This window comes from Bos mutus, chromosome 16 (genome assembly GCF_027580195.1).
Source record: "Bos mutus isolate GX-2022 chromosome 16, NWIPB_WYAK_1.1, whole genome shotgun sequence".
NCBI lineage: Eukaryota > Metazoa > Chordata > Mammalia > Artiodactyla > Bovidae > Bos > Bos mutus.
This window is the reverse complement of record NC_091632.1, coordinates 372,634-390,734: the sequence shown is the minus strand read 5'-3', so window position 1 is coordinate 390,734 and position 18,101 is coordinate 372,634. Positions and strand designations below refer to the sequence as shown.

Genomic DNA, 18,101 nt, shown 5'->3' with positions numbered 1-18,101 from the left:
AATATAGGGCCAGGTTAGAGACAGCCCTGACCCTGGACTCAGAGGTAGGAGACACCAATGTTACCTCACACACTGTCCCACAATCACTGGTCTAGAGTCTCTGCAGATCTTGAGAGCTGGCCTTCTAAGCTCCCCTCACACTCTCAGTGAGTAGTTGCTCATCACCTTAGAAGAGCCCTTTTTATTGCTGGACTGAAATTGGTCAGATGTCATAGGGCTGTAGCCTAGCCCTCTGTCTCTCTCCTCTCAGGACACACTTAGCCCTCAGCCCATGCAGAAATCAAGGCTCCTTGGCCCAGCCTGGGACACGAGGTGGGGGCCAGATGAGACAGTGTGGGTCAGATAGGATGAGCTCAGATCAGCCAGGCTTCCAGTCTTCATGAAGTAGAGATGCTCTTAACAGTTTCTGCACACTCCAAGAGCCTTGGACAAGCTTTGTATCCCGAGTTCATCTGCATGCTCCAAAATCAAAGAGAATTTATTCATGGATTCCCAGCTGTTTGAATTATCTGTGACTTGGCCCAGTGGTTTGTGGCACTACTTTGAGGTGTGGGGAAAGGAAATACCTATCGGCCTCCCTGAAATCTGAACTAGCTGGAGCAGGGCAGAAGCAACTAATCCCAAGGTCACTGCCAAGCTAAAGGCAAAGAGTGAGAACTTGGCCAGAGCTTCAAGGTTGCCTGGCATTTCACTGCAGGCCAGTGGGCCCAGCATTCCCAATCTGTGCCTACAGCCCTCCCACCACACTGGGGTCTTTGAAATGCCAGGAGCTGTGAATCCTCCAGTGCAGCTACCCCCCTCCCCATCTCCCCCGGCCACCCTTCCCCCATCCTGGGACAGGCTCTGCAGGGCTGACTCAGGGTCCCACAGAGTTAGTCACATTCACTTATAGCTGCAGAGTCAGAGCCCAGGGATGGGGATCGGGTCTCGGACCTAAATCCCGCCCGGCAGGACTCTGACTCACCCAGCAGAGGGCTCGGGCACCCAAGCAGGGCAGGATGAAGAGGCTCCTGAGGCCCTCCACTGCCTTTCCCAACAAGGACAGCCACCATGGGACGTGGCCACCACACTCCTGTGCCCTCAGCGCTGGGGAAGGGGCAGAGTGTGAACGCGACTGATGGCTTGAAATAAATTACACGGGCATTGATTTTAAAATGGTAGGATATATCATACATGCTGAAGAGTGCACAAAATGTATTTTCTATTTTTTAATTTAAAGAATTACTATATAGTGAAAGGCTGTATAACTACTACTCAGGACAGGAAACAAGACCTCATTTGTGCCTCTGAAACTCCATATCTCTGTCCCTCCACCCAGAGGCAAGCACTATCCTAATCTTCCTTGCCTTCTTTTGTGGTCTTATCACCTAAAGATGCCCACTGAAGAAGAGAGCTGGTGCTGCCCGTGTTTGAATTGAGTATGAATGAGGTCGCATCACTCTCTGTGCCCAGCTTCTTTCACTCCCTGTTATGTCTGTTAGATCAACCGAGTAGCTGAAGTTTGCTCATTTTATTCCACTTTTGGTTTATAGGTGCACATATACGCCACTTATTTATGCATTCCTCTGTTGAGGCAGAGCTGTGTTCTCCAACTTTAATGTTATACACAATGCTGCTGTGAATGTTTACATGCATGTTTCTAGGACTGTAACTGCTGGGTCACACACTTTCAGTTTGACTAGATACCATCTCACTTTTTTCAAAGAGATTGCTCCCATCTACACTCCCGCCAGCAACAAATCTTAATGTTTTATTGGATGAATGACTCAGTGACTAGAAATCTGGCCATACCTGCCTCATTTCCCCCGTGGCACACAAATGTCCATGCCATGTTCTGCTTCGAGGACTCTAGAAGTCTCTGAGTGCTGTCCTCCTCCAAGATCGCTTCCAGATCTGTCTTACGACTTGATTTCACCCCAAGGGCTAGGGGACTGTCATAGTGTCCTCTGTAACAGACAAGGAAACTGAGGTCCAGAGCAGGAATTTGAGAGGCTGGGTAACCTGGGGCCTTGGACTTCCTTCCTGGGGTCCCATTGTTAGAAGACTTCCTGCAATCCAGCCCACTTTGGGCATCTCAGCTCCCTCCCTCTCTAGGCCCTCAGCCTCATACAGCCCAAGTGAAAATTCCCAGGGAATGTGAGGGCTAGGGGAGTGTGGGAGCCCAGGAACACAGTTGGGAGTGCTCTAAGAGAAGGCTGTTGCAGGCTGTGTGCACCCAAGCCGAGAAGCCCTGAGCACAAGTGGCCCCACAGAGGCCAAACACACAGAGCCTGATCTGGGTTCATTATCCAGATGGAAGCTCTGGTTCCCAATGCCCTGACCCCTGGCACAGCCTCCTGGCAACGTCCCATCTCACTGATCTGTGCCCTCCTCCCATCTGGGCACAAGAACCCTGTCTCTAAGATTCAATCGGGATGATGGACGAGGTTGTGCGCTCCTCAAGGGACCCTTGCAGTTCCTCCCCCAGAGCTATTCCTGGCCTATGCGCCTCCCTCTCCCTTCAGTCCCCCTGCCTGACCTGACCCCACAGCTGGGAACATTTGCTTGGGGGTGGGGCAGCCCCCTGACTATATAAGACTGAACCTAGGTAGTCCCAGGCACCCTGGAAGCACAGCTCCTCCAGTGCTAATCCCTGCACACTCCAGCTTGACCCTCCAGCGGGCACTGCAATGACAGAAAAAGCCACCTCGGAGGCCCCTGCCTGTGGTCTGGAGGAGACCACCTCTGAGTCTGCACATGTGCCCCTTACAGAGCCCTCTGGAGACACGGCAGCTCCGCAGGCTCCTGGGGGGGAGCAGGCTCCCAGGGGACAGCAGGCTTCTGACCCACAGGAGTCTGCCCGTCAGCCTCCTGACCCCGCAGCCTCTGCAGCCCCCGCAGGCCCTGCAGCCACTGACCCTGCACTTCCACGTGAAGGTGATGAGAGCTGGGGCGGGCGGAGGGGGGAGGCAGTCATGGCAGGGAGCGGCGGGGGGCGAGGTCTCGGCTGCAAACCCCTTCACCGCCCCCTGCTTCTCCCTCAGATGTCCCCAGTGCCCCGCTGCTGCTGGCCGTGGAGGATGTGAGTGACAGCTCGGTGACTGTGAGCTGGGAGCCTCCAGAGAGGCTGGGGAGGCTGGGGCTTCAGGGCTATGTGCTGGAACTCCGTCGAGAGGGAGGTGAGCTCCGGGTTAAGCCCTCATATACGGAGGGGAGGTGGGCCTGGGGGGCAGAAGGGACAAGCCCCCAGACTCTGCAGTTGAGTCAGAACAGAGGGAGACGCAGAGCGGGAGTGGAGGCAGTCTGCTTAAGCCTCATGGACAGCGTCTTGCTCACCTACACATCTCTGAAAGCAGGAGGGCATCCAAGGGGCCTCAGCAGGTGCCTTGTCCTCCAGCTTCAGGAAGCCTTTGAGTAACAAGGGTAAAATGGTCGGTGACACTGCGGTTCTCCTCTGTAAGAATTAAGGAGGTCCTGAGTCTCAGAGGACCCTGCTTGTAAAGAAGCTGAGGGAGAGGGCTAAGTTAGAACAAGAGACAGTGAGGAGAAGGAGCGGGGCTGTGGCCAAACTCCTGATGCCGCCATCTTGTCCGCTGCCGTCTTGTCCACCTCCGCGGCAGGCAAGTTCAGTCTGCCTCCGCCTTGCTGTGTGACTTGGTGAACGTGTCCAAGCCTCTCTGGGCTTCAGGAAACCCGTTTCTGGCCACCACTCAAAGGTTCTGACACAAGGTGTCTTTGATGCCATTTGATACATGAGAAGTCAAGGAGGGACAGCAGAAGGAAAATAAGGCCCGGAAAGGGAGGCCAGCTTCCCCAGACCGTCAGTGAGAAGGGAAGCCCCACTGAGAAAGGGTGCTGGCGGCCATGGGGCCAGGCAGGACCTTGTACTGTCTTCATTCCTCTCAGCCTTGGACTGGGTGCCTGTGAATGCCCGGCCCATGATGGTGACCCAGCAGACCTTGCGGAACCTGGCTGTAGGTGACAAGTTCTTCGTGCGCGTGGCTGCAGTGAGCTCTGCAGGGGCTGGCCCACCGGCGGTGCTGGAGCGGCTCATCCACATCCAGGAGACCATCGGTAAAGCCCATCCCTGCTCCCCAGTCCTTCCCAGGCATCTTAGCTAATGGATGGAGAAAAGGAGGCCAATGGATAGAGTCGCTTCCCCACACTCACGTGCACAAGCCACCTGCTGGCGCCATCTTGCCTTAAGAAAGTTCCAGGTTCCTCAGCAGCAAGGAGTCTCTGGAGGTCAAAGAGGTCAATTTTCTGGGTGGTCCGGCTTGCAAGCATTGGAGGAAGGGCTTCCCGACCCCCAGAAACGAAAGCTCACGCTGCCCCGGTCACCTGCTCAGAGTCCCAACACTTAAGAGTCATTTCATTCTTCCTATCTAATCGTAATCCCTTCAGCAGCCATAGAAGCTCATTTTCTGCTCATTTCATATGACCTGGGTTCCAGATTCTCCCAAAGGTTTTGGAACAGAGAAAAATCTTTGTTTGCCTCTTACTGTACCAAGTCCCTAGTGGAAAGAAGACGAACACCCTGCAAAAGACCTGTTAAAGTTTCTCCATCCCCAGAGGCCAGTGCTGAACTGGAAACCTGGGAGGCCAGCTGCTGTCTCCTTGCTAAGATTTCTATTTGTAGGGTGCATTAGCCTCAAGCCTACCCTTGCTCCCCTCCCAAGGCTGGTCGGGTTTCAGTCTGTTAATGGCAGTGAGTCATTTGGTCTGATCCAAGGTCTCTGGGGACAGCCCAGAGCCCCAGAGTGACAAGAGACATGGGCCAGCAGGTGGCCTGAGGCCTGCTCCACCTTCCTGCTTGTCCTGCCCTCCTCTCTCCCAGAGGCAGAGGGGCACCCCGCAGCTCTGGACAAGGCCACCAGAAAGAGGGGGCTTCATGGCCACAGAAGGGAGTCAAGTTTGGATTCAAGGAAATACTTTCCAGCTTTAAGGCCTGAGAAATGTGGGAACCACAGGGCTAGGCAATATAGAATTATAGATTGTCATGGCTGGTCCATCCAAGCCAAGACACCCCAGGACTCCCTTGAGGTCACCCAAACTATTAGTGGCAGTTCCAGAACTGACTCCCACAGAGGACCATTCCTGTCCCACCAGGTGGCAAGCAATCTCTTCTGGTGAATTTCAAAACCAGAGGGCATGTCCATCCTTTGAGTCTGGGTGAGACATGGTCCCACCTGGCAGCTCAGTGTGATTCTAGCCTGGAAGTGGTGGGGAGACCTCCTGGTTGGGAAGGGGGCGTTGGCAGGCATCCTGGACCCTCCCTGATGGCACAAGGAGTTTGGACTCTGAGAGCTTGTTGGGGCCAGGACCTTCGACTTCAAGGCCTAACGTTGGAGGAGTCGGCTAGACTCGGCACCCACTACTCCATTAAAATTCCTTTGGCAGGAAAGAAGGGGATTTCCTGGAGAGAAGCGGGCAGGAGGAGGTTGTGAATAAACAGGGAGCAGCCAGGCCCTTCTTAGGGGCAGGGCAGGGTGGGGACCCTGTATAGAGTCCTCAGCTGCTCAGCTGTCCCTCTTCAGCCACCTGGAGCTGCCAAGCATTCCTGGCCCCCTGCAGCTGCCTCTGGAACATTCCACCCCGGGTGCTCCCAGGGCCAAGTGCCTGCGCAGCTAGTCCTCAGAGACACCGTGTTCCTTCTCACTGTCCCCTGCCTCTCCGCCCTGCACGCCACTAACCACCTGCTGCCACCTGTTTGTCACTGAGGGGCCTCAGCCACCCCCACCCCCACCCCGCCTAGGCAGAGAGTTGCGAGGGTGTTGCAGCTCCCCGTGGAATGCCCAACAGCTTCAGTGGTTGCACCTGATGAGGTGATGGTCAGGAATGTGGTTCTCCACTGGAGCACGGGTCGGAAGTAAGGTGTCAGGAAGGACCTCCCAACCGCAGACTGAAAGGTAGTGGGAGGGAAAAGAGAAGGAAGCGGGTATGCCTGCTCTGGCTCCCTTTAGCAAGGGAAAGACCCCAGTTCTCTCACCTGGACTGGGGACAGAACAGTGTGCAAATGGGTCTCACGGGGCGTCTCTGAAGGCCTGGGCTGGTGCGAGGCAGAAGGGCAGAGGCATTAGGAAGGAGACAGTTGGCCATCCTTCTTGGGAATGCAGGCGACAGGTGCACACTCACTGCCCACCAGGGGGAGCCCGGGAGCCAGCAGGGCCCATCTGGAGTCCAGGAATGCCAGGGCTGCAGGGCAAATCCCAGCCTGGCAGGGTTGGAGCACCAAGGGAGTGCCTAGGATGCCTACCAGTTCACACCGTGGAGGTCCTGCCCTCCTGGAACCTCCTGTCTCTCAACTCCCCAAGGGCCTCAGGGGATTCTGGCCCCTGAATCTGGGGAGTGAGCTTTGCCCTGCCCACAAGGAGGCAGTCTCAGAGCATCCCAGGAGCCCTCCTGCGGGGCGCAGCCTCACTGTTTGTCCCGTCCCCTGCCGCAGAAGCCTCTCAGCAGCCCCCCTGCTGTGCTAAGCCTAGACTCTGGTTCTAATGCAGAGGCCCCCAAGATCCGTGTTCCCCGCCACCTTCGTCAGACCTACATTCGCCAGGTGGGAGAGTCGATTAACCTGCAAATCCCCTTCCAGGTGGGTATGCCTCCCTCCCAGGGTAAGAGCATGGGTGGAAATACAGGGCCCCGCCTGAGGTGTATCGGAGGAGCCCAGAAAATGTCAGGGTTCCCTTGGAGGTCTGCTGAGACCCACCCATCAAGATGCGCGTGACTCAGTCGATTCTCCAGCTGGCGAATAGGACAGGTGGCCCCGGGGCCGGCTGGACAACCGGATGATGAGGGTCTAGGAAGCACCTGTGGCTCTAGCCGCTGCTGCCCTTCCTAGGCAAGGCTGGTGCGGCCAGCTCCCTTGAGCACAGCTCCAGAGAACCCTGGAGCGGTGGTGGGGGCCTGCCACCTTCTGCTCCCATTCAGAGTTTCTCCCTCCCAGGGGAATCCCAAGCCTCAGGCTTTGTGGACCCACAACGGTCATGCCCTGGACAGCCAGCGGGTGAGCGTGCGCACTGGGGACCAGGACTCCATCCTCTTCATCCGCTCCGCCCAGCGCTCTGACTCAGGCTGCTATGAGCTCACTGTGCAGCTGAAAGGCCTGGAGGCCAAGGCAGCCATCAACATCCTGGTGATTGGTATGGGACCAGGGGAGGCAAGGGCTGAGGTTCCCCTGCCCCAGGACTGATGGTCAGGGGGGTCAGGCCAAGAGAGAGCGATAGGAGCCCGATCGTGTTGAGGGAGGGGTTGCTGCGAGCCCAGCCCTCCTCCTTACTCTGTGGTCCTGCAGAGAAACCTGGACCCCCCAGGAGTATCAGATTGCTGGATGTCTGGAACTGCAACGCTACCCTCGAGTGGACACCGCCCCAGGACACAGGCAACACAGAGCTCCTGGGCTACACGGTGCAGAAGGCAGACAAAAAGACAGGGGTGAGGCCTGTTCGAGCAGGGTGTTAGGGAGGAGGGTCTGACTAGAGGTGGCTCTGGGGGAGAGGAAGTGGCCGAGGTGGTGGGGAAGGCCTGTCCACAGAGAGTACAGGAACTGAGGCCTTCTGGTCTGCCCACTGCCATCCTGACTCGCTGTGTGGGTTTTGGCAAATCTCTTTAAACTCTGGACTTCAGTTTCCTTCTGAAGACTGCAAGGACTGTTCTCTGGGGCCCTTCAAGCTCTAAAGCAGTGCTTCTGAAAATGTAATGTACATGTGAATTACCTAGGAATTTTGCTAAAATGCAGGTCTTAATTCAGTGGGTCTGAGGTGGGGACTGAGATCCTACACGTCTCTGAAGGTCCCAGGTGATTCTTTGCAGGTCATCTGGCCACACTTGGACCAGTAAGGTTCTAGAATTCTCTGAGGTCCCCAGAGAGGTCGCCTTCTCCCAGGAGTTGCTCCTCTGCACTCCAAGCCCCTCAGAGGAGAAGGCCCCAGGGGGCGCAGGGAGGGCGAGGGCATGGGGAATGAGGACAGCTGGGCCGGGCTCTTGCAGCAATGGTTCACAGTGCTCGAGCGCTGCCACCCCACCAGCTGCACTGTCTCCGACCTCATCGTGGGCAACTCCTACTCCTTCCGAGTTTTCTCAGAAAACCTGTGTGGACTCAGCGCCTCAGCAGCTGTCACCAAGGAGCTCGCCCACATCGTAAAGACAGGTAGGTCTGGGTCCAAGACCAGAAAGCAAGCCAGGCATCACCATGCCCGTCTCTTCCATGCCTTGGAGTGTCAGCACCCCTCCCTGGGTGCATCTCACGGGAGTCCACTTGCCAGAACTTTGGCTGCTTCTCCACACCCAGGCCACCGCTATGCAGACACACACATTCACAGAGTGACTGTAAAAGATGGATGTGGTTGACTGATCGTAACAAACACATCAGAGTAAACCACGCAAATGAGCAGCACCCCTTGGGAGACTGCACTTATGCTAAAGATGCCATGTGGTTGCCAACATCATAGCAGTCACTGGGTCTCATGTACAGCGTCCCAAGAGAACCACTTTGAAGGACAGTGTGTGTGTTTAGGTAGACTGGCGAGTTTGCTAAAAGCAAACTCCCAACCCTAATATAGCACCACGTAGATGGACAACAGAGATATGGTTATTTACTGTTTCTACATAGACACATTGTCCTCTTGCGTCAAATGTGAAATTCCTGGTCCTTTCTCCCTGTCACCTTGTGTGTCACCTGGACGTTGGGCCTAAGGGCCCCACACAGTCCGTGTGGGCCACAGAAAGCACACTCTTTTAAACACCAGCCTAAGTTGCACAGAATTAGGAAAAAGGTTTTGTTTAAAAATAGAAAGCCAGTAAAGTCTCCAAAGACAAAGAGAAATAACATGTGGACTTGCTGGGTTTTAGTCCCCACCCTCAGTCAGCCACCCCCCTCCCTGCCTCCCTGTGACTCTCCCAGCCATGGTTTTGGCTTTCCTCTGCCTCTCTGAGATACTCTGTCTTTGCTCCTGCATGTTGGCTGTGCCTGGCTTCCCAAAGATCTCAGGAGCCTGGGGTCCTGCCATGGGGCTCCAGAGGTGGAGGCAGGGGTGAAGTGGGCTGTCGCCTGCCCTCAGCCTTCCTCCAGACCACTGGCTGTCTGCTCAAAGAGCCACGACCAGCACGTGGCCTTCCACCTCTTAAGCCACAAACTCACTGTGTGAGATTGGCAAGTCCCTCATCCATGAAGGGTCTTAGTTTTCCATCTGTTAGCTGGGGTGATAAACGTACCCTTCCAAAGGAATGCTGTGTAGATTAAATGGGATACCTAGGTGTAAGCTATAGTGATTATTTCAGGAAAACAGATGAGGTCAGTCTTAAGAGGTCTCGTCCTGTAACCTCAAACTCATCCCCTCTTTCTCCTCTGAAACCAGATATTGTTGCCAAACCTAAAAGCTTTGTTGAGCGAGACTTCTCAGAAGCCCCCTCGTTCACTCAGCCCCTGGCTGACCACACCTCCACCCCCGGCTACAGCACACAGCTCTCCTGCAGTGTCCGAGCTTCACCCAAGGTGAGGTGAAGAATCTTTCCAGACAACTCTGCCTAAGCCTGAGGGTGGCCTTCGGGGGCTTCATCCTGGCCCACACCCTTCCCAGCTCTCTCTGACCTTGCCCCCAGCCCAAGATCATCTGGATGAAAAACAAGATGGACATCCAGGGTGATCCCAAATACCGAGCTCTCTCTGAGCAGGGTGTCTGCACCCTAGAGATCCGGAAACCCAGCCCCTTCGATTCCGGAGTTTACACCTGCAAGGCCATCAATGTGCTGGGGGAGGCGTCTGTGGACTGCCGGCTGGAGGTGAAAGGTGAGGCCTGAGAGAGGCTGCTTTTTAGGAATCTTCTGATGCATGGGAGACCAGGAGAAGCCATCTTTTCTCCTGCTGGACTAGATGAGGCTGAGCGCTGAAAATCAAGGCAAGATGAGGAAGTAAAGATAGAAGTCAGGCTCTCAGGAGGACTTTCCAAATGTGGGAAAAGGAGGGCTGGAGTCTGCCTCTCAGACACACGGCTCACTGGGTGAGGGCTTGAGACTCACTACCTCCCACCCTGCACTTGGGTCCCCAGCAGACACCCACCCCCTCCCTGAGCTCTAACCTTCAGGTCTCTCCCAGCCTCAGCCACACACTGAGGAGCCTCTGGTGGAAGCTGTGAAGAGGAGAAAGGTAACTGCATGCACCCCCTCTCCTGCCTCTGGGGGTGGAGGCCTGGAGCAGGGGTGGGCTTAAGAAGGGAGGGTGGCAGTCAGCTGAGTATAAATCTGCAGTCACAGGCAAGATACCTGCACAGTCCTGGTGGTGCTCTGGAGACCCAGCACAGTAGGGTGATGCTGGCAAGGCCTGGAAGGCTTGGGCATCCAGGGGACGGGCACAGGACAGAGTCTAGTCCCGACTCTGAATGACCTTAGGCTGGGGCATCCCCATGGGATAATTTCCTCAGCCAGAAAAGTAGCAGAAACAACCATGCCCTGACTGCCCTTCCCAGGTGGATCTGAGGTTCTGGACGGGTGAGGGTATATCCTAGAGCTGCGGGAGGCAGAGCTGGAGCCCGGGCTGCGGGTCTAGGGCCTGAGGGGAGGGGGGCCGGGAAGGGAGGCCTTCTCCCCCTTATCATCTCTTCAGCAGGCGCACGTCTCCCACCTCTGCCTACCAGCAGGGCTCGTGAAACGTTCTTTGCCAGGTGCCACAGGCCTGAGGGGTCAGGGCTGCCAGGCCCAGAATCAAGCGCCTCAGAGGCCCGAGGTATTCACCCCACAGCGACAGTTGATGGGCTTTGCTCCTTGGTACCTGCCTCGCCTCTGTCCCTCCGCTGGGAGTGGGCCTAGCAGGCCTCTGGACAGGCTTCTAGACACCAGGAGCCCTGGAAGTTGCAAAGATTGGAGCTCTCCTGCAAAGAGTCGTATGCTGGGCGGGAAGCACTTGAATAAAGGTGTTTGGTGTTATGCTGCAGCGCCTCTGTGACAGTGAGAGTCAGCGTGACGGGCGCTGTGTCCCCAGGAGGGTGGGCTGAATGTGTCCCCATGATGGAGTCTCCACCTCTGACACTGTGAGGAAGGTCCAGTGGGAGGGGACCCGTGATCTCATGGAGGTTTTCCAGATATGAGATCTTTTAGGATCTTGTTTCACATTCAGTTTGCTGACCTTAGAGGATAACTATAGGAACAGACACACCCTTCTCTGGAACCCTCCTTGCTCCAAACGCCTCCATGCCCTCCTGATTCCCTTCATTTCTCCCCAGACACCACCACTGATTTCTATCTGTTGAGGTTGCCTGTTGCCCTCAGTGGTGGAGTGCATTCTCCATGAGGGTTGACGGTCTTTTATTAGTCAAGTGACCTCCCTGGGAGCCAGGGGACATTCCACCTGAGAGAGGGAAGGGCCTGGAATCAGCCCTGGAGTTGCTGTTCACACTTAGAACCTGGCCCCTCACTCCTCTGTATAAGGAGCTTTGGTTTGGGCCAGGAGTAGGCCCTTGCCGAAGGGTCTAGTCTAAAGGCCTAGACTCTGCAACAGAGCCTCAAAGCCCGTGAATATAGTACTAAGTGCCTGGGGTGCTTAGGGTACTTAAAATCCGGTAAGACCTTCCTGTCCACACACTCCAGAGGGGCATCTCCTCCGGCCTGAGCAGCCTGTCACACTCATCCCACGGTGCCCATGGCAGCCCACTTTCCCTTGTTCGTCTCCTCCCCAGGCAGGCAGCATGTTCCCAAGAGTTGACAGGTCTGGAGTTCCCCAGAAGCAGCAAAGAGGGGTGTCACCTAGGAGGGTGCCCAGCACAGAGGACTGGAGGAGCTGGTAGAGCTGGTGGCCCAGATGACAAGCCGCAACGCTTCATTCTCTTACTTGGGATGCTCAGGGCAAGAGTCAGGGCTCAATGCTTCTGCCTCGTGGCTGTCTGAGGCCGACACCTGCCATTCCACACTAATTCCAGGGAGCATGGAGCTCCCACTCAGGGACCAAGGGCTAGTGGAGAATGAAGCAAACACTGGAAATGATTTCTGGACCCGTTCTTTCTGCCTCTCACAAGTATAACCTTGGAATCCCGGGGGTGAGGAGAGCAGGCACCCTGGCAAGCATCATGGTCAGGAACACAGGGTTGTGGGAGGTGGGGACTAAAGGCTCCTTGATTCCTGCCTGTCAGTGGCTCTGGCCACCTTCTTCTGCAGAACAGGAGAGAAAACAAGGCCAGGACATCCACTTTCTCTCCTTCTCTCTGTCTTGGCAGGGAGCTTCTCTCCTTAAGCTGGGTCCCAGGGCTGCAATCCCAGCACCTGTCAGACAAGCCGCTGTCCTGCCTGCTGTGGGAGCTGAGCTTGCTCTTCTGGCCTACGTGGTCCCACGGCAGTCTCAGGGTCTCAGGCCCACTCAGGCCATGGCACTGGGCTGCCTTGGGTTGATCAGGCAGATGGGGAGGCCCAAGCCACTTTCCTCTTTCCCTCAGGTTACCTGGTTCTCTCCCCATAGACTGACCTCCCAAACCTCCCCCAGGACCGTGAGGGGCGGGTCACAGCCACAGCCCACAGCAGGGAGAGACCAGGGAGACGAGTGGGATAGCAGGGAGGGGAGCCCTGGGCTGAGACACCCCAGATGCGGGCAAGGGGGGGTGGCGGGCGGAGTCTAGTCATCGGGTCTCTCTGCTGGGGCATCCTCATCAACGGGGGGCGCAGGCTGGCAGCGGAAGTGGTCATTCCAGATCTTAAGGAAGGTCACTCGAAACTTCTGGATGCGGAAGGCGTAGACGATGGGGTTCATGGCCGAGTTGCCGTGTGAGAGGAAGATGGCGATGTATATGAGGATCCTGGGCATGTGGCAGGAAGGGCAGAAGAGGGTGATGCAGTTGAGGATGTGCAAGGGCAGCCAGCTGAGGGCGAAGAGGAAGAGGATGAGGGCCAGCGACTTGGCGATCTTCAGCTCCTTCCCATAGTACTTCTGCGGGTCTCCGGAGGAGGCCGACACCTTCTTGTTGAGCTGCTTGCGGATCAGATAGAAGACCTCCATGTAGATGAGGACCATGAGCAGCAGCGGGGGCAGCACCCACACGAAGAAGTTGAAGTAGACCATGTACTCCATGCTGATGACCTTCTCGAACTGGCATTCAATCACAGGCTCGCCCACGCTGCCATTGGCCAGCCAGTCCCGCTCCACCGCGCTCAGGTTGTTCCAGCCGAACATGGGCGTCAGGCCCACCACGAAGGAGAGAATCCAGCAGCCAGTGATGGCCACCACAGCCCTTCTAGGAGTCACCACTGTCTTGTACCTGAGGGAGAGGAGGGCAGAGTGTGAGGCCCCCTTCTCGGTTCACCCAGCCCCGGGGGTCTCTAAGAGAAGCTCCTTGCTCAGCCAGGGCCCAGTAAGTGGGGAGGTGCATGTCTTTGGCTAGAGGGCAAAGTCTTTGGGATCTAAAATTTAGGCCAGAACTTGCAATGCACTGGCTCATGTCGCCTGCTGAGGGTGGGAAAAATCTAGAAGGAAATAACAGATGAACTCCTTTAGGAGTTTTACTAAAATTACCAAAGTAAAAATTGTTCATATGCACTTGGAACACCCCCACTGGTGACCTTATCATGGCTTCATGACAGTCCCCACGTGGTAGAAAAGCACCACCAGAATGAGGGCCCATTTGACAGCTGAGAAGACTGATGTTCAAGGTAATCAAGTGTTCTTCCTGAGGCCACACGGAGGGTGCAGGCTATCCTGTGCTTCCTAGCTTACCACACAACAAAATGATTAACAAACCACCCCTCCCCTTGGGCCAGCTGACTCACTATCATAAAAAGCTCTCCCACACCCGCCTCCCATGGCTCCGTCCCATCTCCCCACCTCCATCCTAACCTCCCCTCCTTTTACAGTCATTGTACAATGCTTATCTCCTGAAGGGTTCATCTCAAGAACCAGCTGTCCTCCCCCAAACTAATTGGGAATTATTCTCAAGAAAGAGAACTGACGGTTCCTGAGGACTGCATGCAGGGGACCTCAGTTTAGGCCTGCATGCCTGGGCAAGGTCATCCGTTTTCTGAGTGCTTTCTGAGTGCCAGGTGTTGGTCCCTGTGCTGGGACCAAGATAAAGAACCCCTTCCTCTACACAGCTCACATTTTGAGTGAAGAAACAGAAAACATAAAAGAAAGAAAGAAAGAATACAGCTACAGGTTGTGATATGTCCTTTGAAGAAAATGAACAGGACCATATTAAGGGACAGAGCCCCCAACCCTCTTCAGGCCATAACATACACAGATATGAAACCATTAGGAGGGCCTTGAGAATGGACGCGGCTGCCCGTGGGCCATGCCTCTCTCTCTGCCACTGTCCCCACGGTGGAGGAGATGCAGTCTAGAGGGGCTCCCCACTTCCCTTTAAACCAATTCAGCCAGCAGCCGGCATGTCCTTGGCCCACGCACTGGCCTTGGGATGAGTGCCAAAGGCTGGGGCCTGCCTGGCTCTGGGCCAGCAGCTTGCCCAGTTGTTATTTTCCGATGCAGTTTCTGAGATGGATGGAGTGGCCTCCTGAGCATGTAAACAGCTACTGAGGCCCACGGGTGTGAAGGCGGAGGCCTCCTTCTAGCTCCATTTTCTTCTGTCCTCTGCCTGGAGAATCTGCAGCTTTGTCCTCCACAGCAATATTTACTTTACTGGAGTGGAAAGGGGGATGATTTGGGGGATGTGAGAAGCTGGACCCACTCCCACCCCGCCTAAAAAATGAGCACTAGAAGGGACCCTGGGAACCTCGTTTCCAATCTCATCATCCCAGTGGGGAAACTGAGGCCCTTAGAACACTCCAACACCACAGCGTGGTTCCCGTCCCCTACTCTGTAATCTTGTGTCCCCAGAGCTCTGAGGAGTCTTGAAAGCTGCCCAGATTGCTTGTGCCTATCTGAAGTTATGGTTTTTCCTGTGGTCATGTATGGATGTGAGAAATAACTTGGACTAGAAAGAAACCTGAGCATCGAAGAATGATGCTTTTGAACTGTGGTGTTGGAGAAGACTCTTGAGAGTCCCTTGGACTGCAAAGAGATCCAACCAGTCCATCCTAAAGGAGATCAGTCCTGGGTGTTCATTGGAAGGACTGATGTTGAAGCTGAAACTCCAATGCTTTGTGGCCACCTGATGGGAAAAAGTGACCCATTTGAAAAGACTCTGATGCTGGGAAAGATTGAAGGTGGGAAGGGAAGGGGATGACAGAGGATGAGATAGCTGGATGGCATCACAGACTCAATGAACATGAGTTTGAGCAAGCTCTGGGAGTTGGTGATGGACAGGAGGGTCACAAAGAGTTGGACACGACTGAGTGACTGAACTGAATCCTTGCATTCTTGCTGTAACTAAAGCCTATTTCTGCCTCTTGAATCCCCAGCAGAATAGCAAGCCTGGTGCATACTTTGGAGCCACAGATCCATATCTGAGTCCCAGGTCTGCAACCTACTTGGTCAATTCTTCCTCTGTAAGATGAGACTATGGGACCTACTTCGGATGAGTTAATATATGTGAAATGCTCTGTAAGCACCCCACCAACATTCCTGTGCCTGAGCTCCTACCCCTCCAAAGCTCCTGAAAACACACACACCTGGGAAACCCTGCTATCTTTAGATGTTCAGCAAACGTAGCCCAATGTGTCTGCAATCATCTGGCTCAGGATTTGTTTCTGATGAGCTCCAATTGCTTTCCCATGTGTCCCATGGTGAAAGAAGTTCTGGCAGAGTCTATGGGCTGTGACTAAAGGACTGAAGATCATTCTACAAAAGAGAAAGGCACTCTGTCACAGCTGTCACAAGCAGGGGGCAGGGCCCTGGGGTGAGCCTCAGCAGGGCCAAATGGGGCTGCAGCTGCAGAAGGAAGGGTGGAGGCAGGCGTTCCCTGTCACAGTTTATCACCTCTGTGTTCACATCACGTGTGCCACTTATAAGGTGCTTTCACATTCATGTCTCAGGTCATCCGCACGACCACCCTGCAGGCTGACTATGGGTTGTTTAGTTGTGGATGATAAGCAGATTCGGAACATCCCTTTCTGACAAGCTTTAAAATGCCTGTCCACAGGTGGTACTACCCGGAGAAGGAAGGGTAGACACGGTGAGCTCTGGTATTGCCATCCAGCCTGAGGACTGGAGGCGGGGTGCCTAGCCCAGGACTCACATCTGGGCAATGACCCACCAAGAGAGGACCTGAACTCTGACAGTGTCCCAGATGGGAGACAAGGAGGAGGCAGCTTCTGTCTAAAGAGGTGCCCCCCTTTTCTCCTTCCCGCACCTTTCTCAACTGCCTGGAGCCCTGGGGTTAAAGCTTTCCTGGGGCTCCTCCAGGACCAGGTCCCAGCAGACCCTGCAGCCTACGGTATCAGTTCTCATCTGTTTTTCTTGCTATTTTTTCCATAGTGGGAAAGGATTAGACTCAGAACCTTGGTGGGGTAGGGGCAGGCATTCACAGGAAGGGCTATCTCCCGGGGCTGGGAGAAAAACTCACTTCTCCTTACATGTGGGAAAGAGCAGCAGAGGCTGCAAGTTCTGGGGTGCACATAGAGTGGGGCATGTTCAATAGGACAAGTGCTTGTCCCCCTCAAGTCATGGTCTAAGGCCTCATCACCCCTGGGGCTGTGCTGAGAGCTAGTCAGAGAGATGACTGCCCCAGACAAAGGGGAAGCAATAGCGTCGAGGCACTGAAACACCATGTGGGGCCCCACCGCAGGCAAGCGGGGTGGGCAGCCCTTCGAAGACATCACTGAAGGAACCAGGGAGAGCCCTGCCCACCCCTGTAGCCTAGTGAGGGCAAGACACAGGGCAGGGCAGTCAGAGCTGTGGTCTGGGGGAGCCCCCTGGGCTGGGCAGGTCACATGAAAGATTTCAAGGTTTTGTTCTGGTGCAGGGAAAGCCGTTGTAAGCAAAGCAAGAATATAATCCAATTTCGGTTTTTAAAAGATACCTCGCGCTGCAGTGTGGAGTGTGCTTTGTGCAGCGGGGAAAGCAAGAACACCACAGGGAGCCTATTTCAGCTGTCCAGGCAAGAGGCAGGGATTCCCTATTCCATGGTGGCTCAATGGTAAAGAACTCACCTGCCAATGTAGGATACATGAGAGACGTGGTTTGATGAAAAGATCCCTTGGAGGGCATGGAACCCACTGCAGTGTTCTTGCCTGGAGAATCCCACTGACAGAGGAGCCTGGTGGGCTCCAGTCCATGGGGTCACAAAGAGTCGGACATGACTGAAGTGACTTACACGCATGAAGGCGAGAGGCGAGGTGGTGACCTCGGGTAGGTGACGGTGGGGGTGGGGAGGAGCTCCCGGCTGTCAGAGGTGTTGGGAGCACAGCCCACAGGACCTGCTGCTGAGTTTGGATGTCCAAGTGAGAGAGAGCACCATCAGGCTGAGACTCAGTTTCTGATCCCTACCACTGAGGGAACAGTGGTACCCCGCCTTGAGCCTGACCCCTCTCTCACCAGGGGCCCTTCTCCTCTCCCAACCCCTCAACGTGAATAAATACACGTAAAAATGGACACATGAATCCATATATCCATTTATTCAATCTTTATGATTTACGCAGTGGCAACCACATTTTATTCAGCAACAAATAAAAATGACTTATTTGACCATTCATGATTGATTGAGGACGAGGGCCTCTTCTGAGCGGTATGAGTGAGTGTCACCAGGCCGCCAGCCAGGCTCCAACACACACAGCAGTCCTGCTCCCAACACACAGTGAGACCAGCAGAGGCTTCCCCAGCCAGAACCAGTCTCCCCAGAGTCTCCCAGAGCATTTCCATCTCAAGCTAAATTCCAGCAGGAGCTATGACCATGCCTGAGCTCTGCATTGGCCCTTTGCATTATGAATAAGCCCTCTTCATGGGTTGGAGACCCGACTGCAGAGAGGCCTGGCCTCTGCCTGCCTACAGCGTCATAGGACGGCTCTTCAGGGACACCGTTGTGGACTAATTTTTAGGCAGACTCTGATACCATGAACAATAAGCTCCTTAGAACAGGAAAAGCTTAGAATGCCACCAGGTGATAAAGAGACCCGGGGACCTAGGCAGGAAAGATGCACTGGACAAAGAAGAGAGAAGGGAGGAAAACAGATCCTCAAAAAGTCTTTGGTGGACAAAGAACTGGCCAACAGAGCAAGGCGCTCAGAGAAGCTGCTCCAGCCCTGCACAGACAAGACAGGTG

The 18,101-nt window shown here is 55.0% G+C and overlaps 2 protein-coding genes across 6 annotated transcripts in view; one reads left to right on the top strand and one right to left on the bottom strand.

Annotated features, from left to right (window-relative positions):
* Window positions 1-2,587: 2,587 nt before the first annotated feature.
* MYBPH (myosin binding protein H) lies at window positions 2,588-10,896 on the top strand. Of its 3 annotated transcripts, none has more exons than XM_005891880.3 (11): window positions 2,588-2,916; window positions 3,024-3,158; window positions 3,886-4,053; window positions 6,480-6,568; window positions 6,923-7,118; window positions 7,271-7,410; window positions 7,966-8,125; window positions 9,333-9,469; window positions 9,577-9,763; window positions 10,070-10,120; window positions 10,635-10,896. In XM_005891880.3, the coding sequence occupies exons 1-10, from the start codon at window positions 2,670-2,672 to the stop codon at window positions 10,084-10,086; spliced, it is 1,476 nt and encodes a 491-aa protein (XP_005891942.1). In that variant the 5' UTR covers window positions 2,588-2,669; the 3' UTR covers window positions 10,087-10,120; window positions 10,635-10,896. The 3 variants fall into 3 exon arrangements, with proteins under 3 accessions (XP_005891942.1, XP_014332519.1, XP_070240616.1); XM_014477033.2 differs by having other exon boundaries at window positions 10,580-10,896; XM_070384515.1 differs by having other exon boundaries at window positions 10,577-10,896.
* A 1,113-nt stretch (window positions 10,897-12,009) lies between these two features.
* Window positions 12,010-18,101, bottom strand: part of ADORA1 (adenosine A1 receptor) — a 40,046-nt gene continuing 33,954 nt past the window's right edge. For all 3 annotated transcript variants that reach the window (XM_070384519.1, XM_014477038.2, XM_005891878.3), the window contains one exon: window positions 12,010-13,211. In XM_070384519.1, coding sequence (XP_070240620.1) covers window positions 12,572-13,211 — 640 coding nt within the window. In that variant the 3' untranslated portion in view covers window positions 12,010-12,571. The remainder of the gene's footprint in view (window positions 13,212-18,101) is intronic.